General features: G+C 38.7%; 1 protein-coding gene across 1 annotated transcript in view; it reads right to left on the reverse strand.

The window, feature by feature from the left end:
• Positions 1–55: 55 nt before the first annotated feature.
• LOC107596548 (tubulin polyglutamylase TTLL4-like) overlaps positions 56–15,526 on the reverse strand; it is a 16,698-nt gene continuing 1,227 nt past the window's right edge. The window contains exons 2-18 of the mRNA XM_016287303.1: positions 11,741–13,144; positions 11,093–11,163; positions 10,883–10,937; positions 6,667–6,785; positions 6,396–6,506; positions 5,862–5,938; positions 4,100–4,294; positions 3,934–4,016; positions 3,719–3,847; positions 3,492–3,614; positions 3,224–3,322; positions 2,975–3,109; positions 2,372–2,509; positions 1,522–1,618; positions 1,015–1,225; positions 857–927; positions 56–139 (exon numbers count right to left, since the gene is read on the reverse strand). Of these exons, the coding sequence (XP_016142789.1) occupies positions 56–139; positions 857–927; positions 1,015–1,225; positions 1,522–1,618; positions 2,372–2,509; positions 2,975–3,109; positions 3,224–3,322; positions 3,492–3,614; positions 3,719–3,847; positions 3,934–4,016; positions 4,100–4,294; positions 5,862–5,938; positions 6,396–6,506; positions 6,667–6,785; positions 10,883–10,937; positions 11,093–11,163; positions 11,741–13,065 (3,123 nt within the window). The 5' untranslated portion in view covers positions 13,066–13,144. The remainder of the gene's footprint in view (positions 140–856; positions 928–1,014; positions 1,226–1,521; positions 1,619–2,371; positions 2,510–2,974; positions 3,110–3,223; positions 3,323–3,491; positions 3,615–3,718; positions 3,848–3,933; positions 4,017–4,099; positions 4,295–5,861; positions 5,939–6,395; positions 6,507–6,666; positions 6,786–10,882; positions 10,938–11,092; positions 11,164–11,740; positions 13,145–15,526) is intronic.

Genomic DNA, 15,526 nt, shown 5'->3' on the forward strand with positions numbered 1-15,526 from the left:
AGAGAGAGAGACATGAAGCGAGTCAGATGTAAGTTGTACATAAGACCATCATAAGTCAATGTGGGATGGGTGTAGGTGCGTGTGCATACCCAGATCTAGTCATCTGAGATCTGTGTCCATGATACGACTTGGAAGACCACTATGAATAGAAGAACAAGCATAAAGATAATATACTAACAATAAAATCATTAAATATTCTTCAACAAGGTTCACATAATAAATGACTGATGAATTTCCACCAAGTTTTGATTAATATTTTGAATTTAGATTGCAATTTTTAATAGTTTATTAATATTATTTTAATATATCTATGTAAAAATTTGTAATACTTTATTTCATATCAGCACACATCAAGATACAGGCCAAACAGCTTACATCAATTGATTATACAATGGCCACCAAAAAAACAAAACAAAAAAACTAAAGTACAATAATAATAATAAGAACTACCAAACACATGCCTAGGGAAAAGAGTATACACGCCTTTGGGTGTGTAGATCCAACATCAGTTCAAAAACAGAAACATTAAGATCTGCACTTTGGTCTCTAAAACCTACAATTCCAACAAGGCAGTCATATAATACAAGAGTCTGTTACAAAACAGCTATTGCAGTATGGTTGGACAAAACAAAAAAACTAAAGTACAATAATAATAATAAGAACTACCAAACACATGCCTAGGGAAAAGAGTATACACGCCTTTGGGTGTGTAGATCCAACATCAGTTCAAAAACAGAAACATTAAGATCTGCACTTTGGTCTCTAAAACCTACAATTCCAACAAGGCAGTCACATAATACAAGAGTCTGTTACAAAACAGCTATTGCAGTATGGTTGGACAAACATCAGTACTTACATGATGAACAGAATCTGCCAGGTTGCCCAGGTGCACCCTCTTCTCACACAAATCCCTCAGCAGATTAATACCTAAAAGTATGAAAAGAGTCAAAATGGATAACTAAGCAAACCAGGTCAGAGTTACAGGTCATAGCACTGTGCAATGCAAACAAACACCTTTGCTCCTGTTGAGACCGTATTTCTGCTCCCATTGGTTGAGGAGGATGTTGAGGTAGCGTGGTTGCTCAAAGAAACGGAGGTACCGGGAGGAAGCATGAGCGGGAAAAATTCGCTCAAAATCTCCTTTACGACACAACTCATCCTCACTCTCTGCCAGCACACGCACATCATCAGGTGTCAGCACATCCAGGATTGTTGCACAGAAATCCTGCACACAAAGACATATTTCATTCAAATGTGTGTGGAACTGGGGTAAGGCAGTCATTAGTATTATCAGTAACTACTAACTTGGATAACTGGACAATGCTTTCTTTTTAGTTTAAAGGGATAGTTCACCTTCAGTTGCTAGTCTCCATTGACTTGCATAGTGTTTTTTTCCCCGTTTTCTTTGCTCCATACTATGGAAGTCAATGGGGAACAGCAGCTGAAGGTGAACTATCCCTTTAAGTGACCATCAGTGATCAATATCTCAGTATGTGATGAAGGCAGGGTGTGTTTGAGTACCTGGTCTCCAAAGCGCTGGCTCAGATAAAAGGCTCTCTTTACTTTCTCATCAGTTGAAATGTCTGATCGCCATTTCTCTCGCACTGCTCCACATAAACTGAACAAAATAGAGTAAAACTTAAGTTAGAGGCATTCAGAACTAATTTAAGAATAACAATAAATAAATGAATGATACACTTTTACATCGCTGTTTAAAGGTTTGGGTTCGGGTAAGATTTTTAAATTAAAGAAGTTTCTTATGCTCACCATTTCTTTTTCATTTCATTTTCTTCTTTTTCTATTTGAATGCATTTTAAAATGTAATTTATTCCTGTGATGGCAATGGTGAATTTTTAGCAGCCATTACTCCAGTATTCATTGTTACATGATCCTTATTATTATCAATGTTGAAAACAATTGTGCTGCTCAATATTTTTGTGGAAACTGCAATGTTTTTATTTCAGGATTTTTTTTATTTTAGGCCTTTATTTGACAGGACAGTAGTGAGACAGGAAGAGAAGTGGGAGAGAGAAGGGGGACGGGATCGGGAAAGGTCCACGTGCCGGGACTTGAACATGTGACGCCCGAAGCGCAACGGCGCTACATGACGACACGCTGCCCACAAGGCTATCGGTGCCAACTATTTCAGGATTTTTTGATGAAAATAACTTTAGAAGAACAGCATTTATTTCAAATAAAAATCTTTTGAACGTAATTAAAGTCTTAATGCTCATTTAATGCATCCTTGCTGATTAAAAGTATCACTTTCTTAAAAAAAAAAAATCTTACTGACCCCTCACTTTTAAAAGGCAATGTACAGCAATATAAGTGCATACAAATTTTTTTAAATACATGTAATATCAGAACTGACCTGTTAGTGGAGCTGCTGGCACTGGAACTGGATGGCGCAATGTCTTCTCTCAATGGCAACACAAAGCCAGCGAGGTTCAGCAGGTCCCGTATCATCTGACCCTTGATGCTGACATCCAGCGGTGTGTTAGAATGGAGGCTAGAAACAGACAGAGAGAGGAAGAGGAAACATTATGAGAATGATATTTGCTACAGGGCAAAGCAGGATTCTGTGGAACGCAACAGCTTGGAAAAATACAATTATGAAAAGTAAATAAACATCTTTTATGGAAAAGTGGATTAATGAGGCCATATTTTGAGCTTACAGGTAACTGATGGTGTTGGGGACTGACTAGAAGCAGTACTAGTGACACTACTTCACAACTTCATAGTGTGAATTTATGTATTACAGTCACCCTTATTTTTCGTGCCAAATAAATACTGCTCTGATTAATTCAATACATGATATAACCCAATTTATAATATTATTCCTAATGTCAGTGTCATTACTCACTCAGTAATTAGTAACAGAGACTACTCTTTTTAAAAGGTGGCTTGACTTAAAGTTGTCTGACTACTGTACATTCTGAACAGCTTAAGCTCCAAGACTTCCTGCATGCTGTACCTGGGTGAGATGTTCACCTCCAGCACCCATGGCTTCAGACTCTCATCCAACATGATGTCAAAGCCAAACAGCTCATGACAGCTGTAGGAAGAACGTACATGCATCTTCACCCGCGAGTTCACATATGGGTCAGACCTGCCATGGGAAGAGACAACACACTCAAGTTCAGTTTGGAGGAACATGAATGTGTGCACATCCACAAGAACAGTCTACAAACACAGTACAAGACTACGACTACAGGACACTTACGCAATGATGGTTTTGATGACCATATCTTTGATCGTCTCCCAAATGATAGTGGTGCTGATACCTTGAGAGCCCAGGTACTGCCACAGCGCCTTCAAGGCCCTGCATTAAATAAAACCTCAATCATTAGACGGTATTACGATTCCGAGACCAGTTTGAATATTTTGAGGCCATGAGTTGCCTGCTGATTAAATCACAAAACCTCTTATCTTACCAGTGCAGGACAGACTGATATCCTTTTCAGGACAGAATAATATCTCTTTATTCTTACCATTTATGGCCCTGACAAGCCTTATCATCGCTGTTACTCTGGTACTCAGAGTTCTTCTTATTTACACTGTAGTTTGTAAGGTGCATAAACTTGTTGTTGAGGGTCTTCATAGAAGGAGAGTATCTGTGTTGAATTAACAATCAGAAAACACCCATTTAAATGAGCAAAGTCATAAGATTTGCACATTTTTAAACACTTTTAGTTCAATGACATAATGATTTACTCACTTGCAGCTTGCAAAACGGACTAGTCCATCATTAAAGATGTAAACACGGAGTGGGTCATAAGAGGTCACATACACATAGATGCGTAGATCAAACTTATTCCCACTGATAAGGTAGGGCTTGTGAAGATACCTGCAGAAATACATCCCACATTACTTAATAGATCAGAAACCGGTGTCAATTAGGAATCAAATATGATCCAAGGTCTTCCAACTAACTTCTGCACGAGGAGCGGTCTCTTGCGTGGCATTTGGCTCCACTTGTGAATGACCTGAATGCCGTTTCCACGAGCAGATGCAGGCTAAGTGCGAGAGACATGGCAGCACATCAATGACAAGAATGTCAGAGAGTAATGTCAAAGCAACTTTAGTAATGTAATGGTACCGGTTTGACGATCCATTTCTGCTTGCTGCCTCCATCCTCCCAGGCTTTCCTTAGCAGCTTGATATCCTGTGGGAGAATGAAGGAGCGTGGGAAGAAGCCAAACTCTCTTTTGCCAAAGTGTGCCTGCATCTTGGACAGGTTCCTCCAAAGTCGGTCCTTCCGACCGATCTGAAAGGAGCCTGGAAAGTGGTTCAGCTGCCAAACAGAAATGCATGCTTGTTAATACTCAGCTGACAGGAAGTATTAAGCAACTACGAAAGGTATCTGAATATCAACAACTTGACAGATCATTTAATGACAATCATCAGGGATCTGATGTATAAACAATACGTACGCACAAAATGGGCATGGAAATGTTCGTACGCAATTTTCCATGCACATATCGGGATTTATAAAAAATAAACTCGGCATAAATATGTGCGCACCGTACGGATACTCTAAACCAGTGATGGGCAAACTTGGTCCTTCCAGGCCACTGTCCTGCAGAGATTTGATCCAACCCTGATAAAACTCACCTGCCTGTAGCCTTCTAGTAGTCTTGAAGACAATGATTAGCTGGTTCAGGTGTGTTTGATTAGGATTGGAGCTAAACTCTGAAGGAAAGTGGCCTGGAAAGGCCAAGTTTGCCCACCCCTGTTCTAAACCATGCGTACGCACTCTTTTACTGGAGGGTGCGAAATAAGGAAGCAAACAGAATGATTTTAAAGTCTGTTTTACATTTGACATACACGTTTAGATTAAATATGACACTCTGAATAATGATGTTAAGCACTGAAATTTCGTGAAATTATTATCCAGAACAGAAATATTTTCAGTGGATGTGCTGCTTTCGAACAATTTTCCTGTGGTATGCGATTTAATGTTTTAATCACAGCGAGCATTGCATGGCGCATGACAATTCCGCTTTAAATATTGTTCTAAATAGCAAAACTCATGTTCTGAGAAAATACTTTAGCGCGAATAATAATGATCATGTTTGTGAACTTGACTTTGTTTGATGGCTTTGGAACAACATAATGACAGACAGAAGGATGCACTCGTTGATCAAACAGTACATTGGTCTGATGACAGTAGAACCTCTTTCCAATATTGTGACAAACACTATATTTAAAAGATGGAATTTGAAGGAAACTGTAAGATATGCGCGTTTTATTTTCAAAATGTTTTATTGACGCGGTGAGTCAGACAGCTATTTACACTTCAAAAAAATAAGGCATATCTCTTTCCATAAAAATATAGGCTAGAAACATTCTAAATATATATGTTTACCTTTTAGGCAAATTGCATAATTACAATAGTGATGTCTCAAAACTTATTTATAGTCTGCATCTCATATTTTACGAACGTATTCCTACCCTTTAACTGCGTTAAACATGGTGTCACGTGGATGGAATATGCATGGAAATGATATGCAGATGATGTTATGCATATTAAAACTAGGCGTTGTAAGCTCCATGAATGGCTATTTCGGGGAGGAGACGGGGTGGAGATTCATGTACAACAATCTTCCGCTGACTGGCTATTACAAAGGGAATTTTGCACAGGTTCTGGCGTACGCATGGCTTTATAAATCTGAAAACTTTTGTACGTACGCAAAATCTAGCTTTTTACACATTTTACACATTTAGGATGAAATCTACATAAAGTTTTATACATGAGGCCCCAGGTCATTAAATATAAGAAACAAACTCGATGGATTTTTTATTACACAACTGTAATACACAGATGGCAAAACACTTCAAGCTTCCAATCCCAATCTTACCTTCTGAAACTCTCTAATGGCCTTGAACCCTGGTGACTTCATATGGTGACCCCAACAGCCAAGCCAATCATGACTCTCTAGAAAAAAGGCCAACACATGACAAACTGCAGACTAAAAGAATAATTGCAGTCTAGATGAGTAAGTACTGAAATTCAGAGCCAGTCTGCAAACTCTGATTTTACAGACAAATGCCTAGTGTATAATTTGTGCACACTAAAAGCACAAAATAAAATCCATCCAATAGGAAGATGTAAAATCATTGTGAAATATGAAATGTTTAATAACACATACTGGCTTTCATTTGTCATGTGTCATTAAGCATATTTCTGTGCGAGTCTGCATTTGGAGTGACTTGAAAGTTGTTTTGTATAGGATGCCCAGTTTTTCTCTATAACTATTCACAAAGTTGGCAAGTGTCTGATGCCTAGTGTTTTAAAATCGGTTCAGAAAAAAAAGGACAACTATGCTACAAGCAGTTTTCACACTGAACATAACTAAAAACACAACGTTACAAAAAGGAAGCTGTCGACTCACTTTTGGTGGCGTTGAAGTGTGATCGGGAGATGGTGTTTTTCACAACATTGGGGGTGACTGTAGTTATCTTCCATTTGAGCAGCTTCCTCTGTTCAGCAGGCAACAGCTCCACTGAAGTCAAGAGAAATTGTAACAACATACAGTCTCGTAAACAAGAGCTGATATTTAAAAGAGAAAATTGTATTTAACGATCTGTTCATATTGTGACTGAAATTGGTTATAAAGAATCAGTGCTTCTTGAGTCAGTGCTTTGGTGAGTGTATATGCCAACCTCTTTCATTGGCAGTGCTGAAGTACAGCGTGGAGGGCATGTGGGGGAAGAGACTGGGAACAAGTGCAGGTTTCTCCACCAGATCCCCCTCCACATCAGGACTAATGGGCTCATCGACACTTAAAAAAACCACAAGAAACATTAGCACGACCCCCCCCCAAAAAAATCTCCGAACATATTCAGAAGCAGCACTAGATATGAAGTACTACAATTCCTTGACACATGTATTTTCGTTTATTACACATTCTGGTTAATTTAAAGATGCTTTCAGCTGCCAGTAAGTGTAGTACTCTCAGCTCTGTTAAACACACAGGATTAAAAAAATCAGCACAGAAAATTGCAACTCTATCTGACACATTACCTTAAGTGAAATACGATCACAAAGTGGGCAAGAAGAATCACAAACCATTTTTGAATTCTTTATGCAAAAGAGTCTTATAAAGATTCTTGTACTATGTTTTAAGGATGTCAATAGCCAGCTTCCTCAAATAAAAATAAACCACTTCAGATAAAGAAACCAATAAGAACATTTTAAAACTATTTAAAATTATATTTAAATCTGACACTCAGAAAACAGAAAAAAACTATATAACTCACGTGACAGTCATGTAGAACCGCTGAGGTTGATTCAAAATGGTAAATCACACTGAACTGCACTGAGTTTGAGGTTACACTCAACATGGGCCTTTACTTTGAGTGGGAAAACTAAACCAGAAAACGCCTACTACAAACAAACCCATCAGCTGGACGTCACTTCATGACAATGCCTCCACAGGCCTGACAATTCACTAGAGACTCATTTTCCTGTTATAGAGGGATAGTTCTACTTCTATCACACAAGAACAATTGTGGGACTTTTCTACAGGCCTCTGGCTTTAAAGCTTTTCTCTGACAGCAACCACTGGAACAAACAAAAACTGTCAGGTCCTCCTCTGTGTGTTGGTCATCACTATGGTAATGTCAGGTGACTAGAGGAGAAACATGCAAAGTTATAAGACCCTCTTCTACTGTAATCTAGCTTCCATAGTCAGCCTTACTTTGCACTCTAAATCTGTGTGTCAAAAGTAAGCATTTGGCAGATCACCAGCAACAAGCACAAAGCCAGGATTAGCTAACAGAAAGAGAACTTTGAATCAGCAAAAAGACAAAAATGAGGATTTGCTAAATACTGTAGCTAAATACTGAGGTAAAACTGTGTATAGAAAATGTTTTGTTGGAAAATTTCAATTTTGTGTTAAAATAATCTGTAGTGTGTGTGTTTTTTTTTAAAGAAATAAATTTTATTCAGCAAGGGCACATTAAATTGATCAAAAGTGACAGTAAATAAATTTAATGTTATCAAAGACTTTCTTGCCATTCATCAAAAAATCCTGAAAAGAAAAGAAAAAAAAAAGTTTCCACAAAAATATTAAGCAGCAATTTTAATTGTAAATAATGTTTTTAGCATTAACAATTATAATAAGAAGAACCGTATGCCAAATCAGCACATTATAATTATTTCTGAAGGATTATGTGACACTGAAGACTGGAGTAATGGCTGCTGAAAATTTAGCTTTGCCATCACAGAAATAAAGTACTAAAACAAATATAAATTAAAATAAAAAATGATCAATTAAAACAAAACACCTATTTTAAATTGTAATAATTTAACATTACTGTTTTAATAAATTTTTAATACAAAAAAAAGAATAAAAATTTACAGACCCCAACATTTTTTTTAATGGTAATGTATATACATATGTACGGAAGTTCTAAGCGTCCATGCATAATTTTTTTCCCCTTCTTGTTTTCTCGTTATATCGACATAACGAGAGTTGTTTTCTCGTTATAACGACTTAATTTTCTCGTTATATCGACATAACGAGAGTTGTTTTCTCGTTATAACGACATAATTTCCTCGTTATATCGACATAAGTTGTTTTCTCGTTATAACGACTTAATTTTCTCGTGATCTCGACATAAAAAAAGTTGTTCTCTAAGTTACAAAACTGCGCCAACAGGTGGCACTATTGACCTGAATATAACTGATGGGGTGTTGTAGGCTATGCTGTATGTCCACTTTACTGTACGCGTTTGGGATAGAATATGAACGACCTCGTGATCGCTATAATTTGTACAGTATTGTTCATTAGGCTACTGACATTTTCAAAACTTAATTTTTGATTAGTAATATGCATTGCTAAGGACTTAAATTGGACAACTTTAAAGGTGATTTTCTCAATATTTAGATTTTTTTTTTACCCTCAGATTAAAGATTTTCAAATAGTTATATCTCGGCCAAATATTGTCCTATCATAACAAACCATACATCTATGGAAAGCTTATTTATTCAGATGATGTATAAATCTCAATTTCAAAAAATTGACCCTTATGACTGGTTTTGTGGTCCAGGGTCACATACAATGATTTCCACATCAATCTGCACTCCATACACCATAATGGCAAAGCAAAAACAGAACTGTCACAACTTTGTACATTTATAGGCCTAAAAGAATAAAAAACAGAAATAAGTACATTGCATAAGTATTCACTTGTATTAACTCAGAACTTAGCTGAAGCACCTTTACAGCCTCAAGTATTTTTGGGTATGATGCGACAAGCTTTGCACATCAGCATTTGGCAATTCCCTGCCATTTTTCACCTCTCAGGCTCTGTCAGGTTGGATGGGGGCAGATGTACATTTTCAGGTTTCTCCAGACATATTTGATTGGGTTCAAGCCCAGGCTCTGGCTGGGCAACTCAAGGACATTCACAGAGTCGTCTATAAGCCACTCTTGCTGTGTGCTTAGGGTCATTGTCCTGTTGGAAGGTGAGCCTTCTGCCCAATCTGAGGTTCTGAATGCTCTGGACTGGGTTTTCATTAGCTATCTAAATATTTTGGTGCACTGAGCTTCTCTTCTACTCTGATGTGTCCCTCAGTCCCAGCCGCTGAAAAACACACTTTACTTTTGGAATGGTACTCTGCAGGTGATGAGCAGTGCCTGGTTTCCTTCAAACATGATCCATGGAACTGAGGTTAATCAGACCAGAGAATCTTGTTTCTCACAGTCTGAGGGTCCTTTAGGTGCTTTTATGGCAAATTCCAAGCGTGTTTCCACGTGTCTTCACTGAGGAGAGGATTGCATCTGGCCACACGAGCATAAAGCACAGATTAGTGGAGTGTTGCAGTGATGTTTGTCCTTCTGTAGGTTTCTCCTGTCTCCACATATGATCATGGAGCTCAACTAGAGTGACCATCAGGTTCTTGGTCACCACTCTAACCAAAGCCATTCTCCATCAACTGCTCAGTTTGGCCAGGAGGCCAGCTCTAGGAAGAGTCCTGGTTGTTCCAAACGTCTTCCATTGTGGATAATGGAGGCTACATGCTTCTGTGAACCTTCAATGCAGTATAATTTTTTTTCTGAACTCTTCCCCAGATGTGTGGTTTGATGAGCTAAATTTCAACTGTCCCAGATAATTATGAAATGGAATCATTTAAAATTTGTTATCTTTAATAAATTTGCAAAGATGTTAAAAACCTGTTATTTGCTTTGTCATTATGGTGTATATAGTGTAGTGATTGATGTGGGAAAAAAAGTAATTTAAAGCAGTTTAACATAAGGCTACAACATAACAAAAAAGTGAAAAAAATTGAATACTTTCACAAGACACTGTATATGGGTGTGTGAGTGAATTTGTGGTGGAATTTCCTTTATTTTGTCCTTTCTCTAATGTTTCAAACTGTAATTTGCTTTCTGCAACGTATGACAAGGTTGAACCAAGAAATCAATTGTTTCTTTCTGCAGTCAAGGTCATGTTTTGGAAGACGCTAATGAGGTAGAGACCCGTTTTATTAGAGGACACGTTAATATTTATGGTGCGAGTGAACGACTTATGGAATATAGAGAGGGAGATGACACTAAAGTATCCCATATCACCAGGAGTTATAATAATTTTATACATTTTCTTACCAATCAGTTAAGAGTTTTGTTCTATGATAAAGCAGTATGTTGATTGTATTGAAAATGAATACTGGTATTTTAGAAGTAACCCTCGTAACAGGAGAGGCTACCAAGGCTGGAGATAAAACCTTAATTTTAACTATTGCCCTGACTTCATTTTACAGGTGGACTTCTACCACGTTTAAGAGAGATCAATAAGCACTTAATAAGCACAATGTAAAACAGTGAGATTCATCCTGGAGTACTGAATTTCTCAAAGATAAAAGTCTATTTACTTGGACGAGGCTGCCATGGACGTTGTTGAGGAGACATCACAATCATCGGAGTCAACTGAAAAGCAAAAAAGTAGCCTTAGATTTTATAAAAACTCAATCAGAAAATGATTTTTTTTTTACCTTATACAAACACATTGATAAAAGAGTACTGGCTACACAGGTTTTTATATATGCTGAGGTTAAAGCAACAAAAAAAAGCAGTTCTGTTACCATCATCACTGAAGTCATTCTCCAGATTATCTGGAAGCTCCTCCTCATCACCATCTAGAAGCATTCCCTGTCTGAAAGGTGAATTACAAGGGGGGAAAAAACCTTGAGAAATTACCTCGGACATGTGACTTTTATGGTGTAAGATGCACAATATTTGAGAGCTTTAAAGTTATGTCCAAAATAAATGCATGAACATTTTTTTGTTGGAGTTTCTTAATGATTCAAACCAGTTTGAATGATCCGATTTACTAAAACGAATTAAGACTTCCCATCAGCACATTATTTACAGACATACAATACTGTCTAAAAGTGAGGAATCAGAATCAAAAAAAATTTTTTTTTTAAGAAATTAACACATTCAAAAAGGACCCATTAAACTGATTAAAAGTATATAATATAATAAAGAAATTAAAACTTCTATTTCAAATAAATGCTGTCCTTTTGAACTTTCTATTCATATATACATATAGATAGAACACAGATAGAAAACAGTTATTTTAAATACAAATTTTTTTACAGCATTTTTAATCAAACACAGCCTTGGTGAGTATAAGTGACTTCTTTCATATACATAAAACAACTCATCAACGCCAAACTTTTGAACTGCAGCAAATATACAAAAACAGTTAATTGAGTAACTGCACACACCTCTGAATCTCAGGACTATCCTCCTCTTCTTCCTTAAGTGACATGGGGCTTGTGTCCACCTGAGAGGCCTGACAGCATTTCTCTTTTGTGAGTTGAATGGCAGATATCTGGTTTGTCACGGTGTAAACAGACGGCGATTGAGGAGAGGCCATATCATGGCCAGTCACCTCTGGAATGGCACAATCACCTCCCTGTGTCTTACCATTACATATAACAGCAGAGGGGCACTTCTCATCCGTTATATCAAAACTGAGGGCACTGTTGGTTTCCATAGGTGCAAAACAAGACTCCTTATCTTCATTAATAAGGCAGATGGGTACAGTACTGCCTGTGAGATGTTTTACGCTGCTCACACCATTGAGTGTCCGGCGTCTTGCATGTACATTGATTTTGGTGAGTTTTCGCACAACGGTGGCAGCGAACTCTGCCTCAGAGCTGATTTTAGTCACTCTCTGAGGAGCTTCACCGACACGGTGTCCCACACAGCAATCCAGCTCAATTGCTCTAGTGTCTTCCGCTACGATCTTCTCAAACTGTTTTAAATCCTTGGGCGCCTTGCTGTGGTTCCAAAGCACATCCATGCATATGTCTTTCAAAGGCACGCTCGGTTGGGGAGGTTTTGTTGCATCGGTTTTGAGGCCTCGTGAATGTGTTCCATTGCAGCCGGATACGATATTGGCAGGACTATGCAGGTCAATGGTCTCTTGTTTGGAGTATGTGGGCATTTTGGCATTTGGGGGCCGCATGACTCCATTGCTGCTATCCCTGAGCTTGTTGCTCGTCCAAGGCAAAGACTGATTAGTAGGCATGATTTTCTCAATTACGACCCTTTGAGAAGACGACTTGGGTGGGGAGGGACAGGCAGGACTAACAGACAGCTGAGACGAAAAGGTCCTTTTTCCTAACAGCCCTGACTTGAACCGAAATGAATCAAGGTTCCAGTGGGATTGACGGTGGCTATGGCATGCAGCGGGAGCAGCGTTAATATGTGGCAAGCTCTTAGATAACACACTGCGTGTCCTTAAACCATTACTAGCACCATTCAAAGAAGTTGCACTTGTGCTCTGTGCGCGGCTGACTCTTACTGTAGGCACGTGTGGATAGGCACGTTGTGTGGGGATCCCTGAGACACAGAAGGGCTGATCATACAGCACTCTCACATTTGGCTGAGGCACCGAATCACCCGCGCCGCCCTGCAATCTCTTTCTTTCAGCATTGAAGGAGCCTCGTGGATTGGGTGAATGCACTACTGCCGACTTGGCTTGGATGACGAGGGCTGGCCGAGATGCCCCATTCCTTACGTCTTCAGCTCCACTGGAGGCCATTAATTGCCATCTCACACCCCCCTGGCATGGGCTCAGGCAAACACATAAGTGAGGAACCGAAGGATAGAGGGGGCTACAACTGTAAAACGGAGAGCAATAACACCAGTTATTGATGAAATGCTCACTGTGGCATTTTAACACCATTTTATTATCACCATTATTTAACAATCAGATATGGCCAAGCATTTGATATTCTTGATGCTGCTCTGCTGGGCTTCATTACGCACTGTCCTGTTTGCTTTACTGTTCACAGAAGCAAAGAAGTGAAAGAATGTGGAATTTAAGTAGCTAACATTTACATTTGACCACTGTTTATGATAGAAATGTTAAATGACCAACAATAATATTCAACTACTTGACTTTTTTTTTTTGAGGAATTTCACCATTTTAAAAAATGTATTTCACTGTAATTGAAAATATAGGCTATCATTTACATAATTCATGTAATTAATAACTGAATGTGATGAAACATGAAGCATTAACAGAACCGTTGTCAGCAAATTAGTTATAAAAGTTATGTGTACAGTGCACATTTAAAGGGGTCCTATTATGCTCTTTTACAAAGTCTTAATTTTGTTTTGGGGGTGTACTAGAACATGCTCTCATGCTTGGTGGTTCGAAAAACGCATTATTTTTCACATAATTTACATTATTAAAATACCTTTCTCCCCAGGCTGGCACAAACGGCTCGATTAGTTCCGGCTTTGATGAAGGTCTGCCTTCCGAAAAACAAAATGTGTTGTGATTGGTTAGCTGTCCCAGTGCGTTGTGATTGGAGAACAGCTTAGACGGTGTTTCAGTACTGCAACGCCCCTTGCTCCGTCTTTCAACAAAAGCTTTTTGGCGAATCCGGCAGGCACTGTACTCCCTCGTGTTGTGGAAGCTGTCCTCAGTAAAATGCAGCACAAAATAGCAAATTGGGGTTATAATGCTCAGGAACAGAGTTAAAAAATAAATTGCAACCACTGTTTCCTGACATAATCCGCTTACGGAAGCCCAAACAAAGACGTTTGGGCATAGAGTTGAAAAAAAAAAAAACAGCGTTTCAGGCGGTCGCACACCGGACGAGAAGCGCAGTGTCGCATTGCGACACATCTTTAAAAATCTAATACATTATTTTCTATGAGTGTAGGCACACCGGCGGCGACGTTCAGCGTCTGTCCACGGCGCCCAGCTACGTCGTGTTGTACTTGTAAGAATTGTTCTAGATATGCCAAATATTTGAGGCTACAGCACAGCAGCTCTTCTTCTTGGTTTTCTCTGATGCACTAACTCTGCAACAGCTTAGCCTCAAATTTTTGGCATATCTAGAACAGCGGTTCTCAATTCCAGTCATCGCGTACCCCCGCTCTGCACATTTTGTGTGTTTCTCTTATTGCTTCATACGTTTGTTATATTTGACTGTAAGTGCCTTGCGAAGTGGACATTACCGGATATTCCTCCATGATTCCAGTTTGAAGAGAGCGTATATGTTCCATACAAAGGGCATTTAAGTGTGCGAGACATGAACTTAAATTGTATTTATTTACAGAGGTATATTATGTCTCACTTCATGCTTCTCTAGTAAGTTTCGTCTGTGTGTGAAGACGCTGCAGGCAGCGGCGCAAATCTGTAAATGAATATTCCGAAGTGAAGTAAACTTCAACGGATTTCCCCTGCTCAGGGAGTAGGGAGCAATGGACATTTTGTAGGGAGCATGTCAATCAGAACACAGTTCATGCACGGAGCTCACTTCTAATGAGATGATCTGAAACAGGTGTGTTAACAAAGAGACGTGCAAAACATGCAGAGCGGGGGTACTCGAGGACTGGGATTGAGAACCGCTGGTCTAGAACAATTCTTACAAGTACAACACGACGTAGCTGGGCGCCGCGGAGAGACGCCGAATGGCGCCGCCGGTGTGCCTACATTCATAGAAAATAATGTGTTCGAATTTTAAAGACGTGGCGCGATGCTGCGCTTCTCGTCCGGTGCGCGACCGCATGAAACTTCCGCATTTTTTTTCACTTCCGAAATTGGATGATGTCAGGAAACAGAGGTTGCAATTTACTTTTTAACTCTGTTCCTGAGCATTATAACCCCAATTTGCTAGGAGAAAGGTATTTTAATAATGTAAATTATGTGAAAAAGAATGCGTTTTTCGAACCACCAAGCATGAGAGGATGTTCTAGTACACCCCCAAAACAAAATTAAGACTTTGTAAAAGAGCATAATAGGACCCCTTTAAACGAAATATCTCCCTTTGGAGTGGACTTTGAGATTTGTAACTTTCTAGATCTTTTTTATGCCCAAACATACACACTGACTAAAATTAAAAAAGTGAAAAAGCATAATAGGACACCTTTAAAAATATATATTATTTGAAATCAATTACACATTTTGGTTCATTAAAAATTCTTCTTTATTCTTTAAAATGTTTAATTATTTAATCCCTTAAAATAAAAAATACCATAACTACAAC

The sequence above is a fragment of the Sinocyclocheilus grahami genome, unplaced genomic scaffold (genome assembly GCF_001515645.1).
Source record: "Sinocyclocheilus grahami isolate Dianchi unplaced genomic scaffold, SAMN03320097.WGS_v1.1 scaffold220.1, whole genome shotgun sequence".
Taxonomy (NCBI): Eukaryota; Metazoa; Chordata; class Actinopteri; order Cypriniformes; family Cyprinidae; genus Sinocyclocheilus; species Sinocyclocheilus grahami.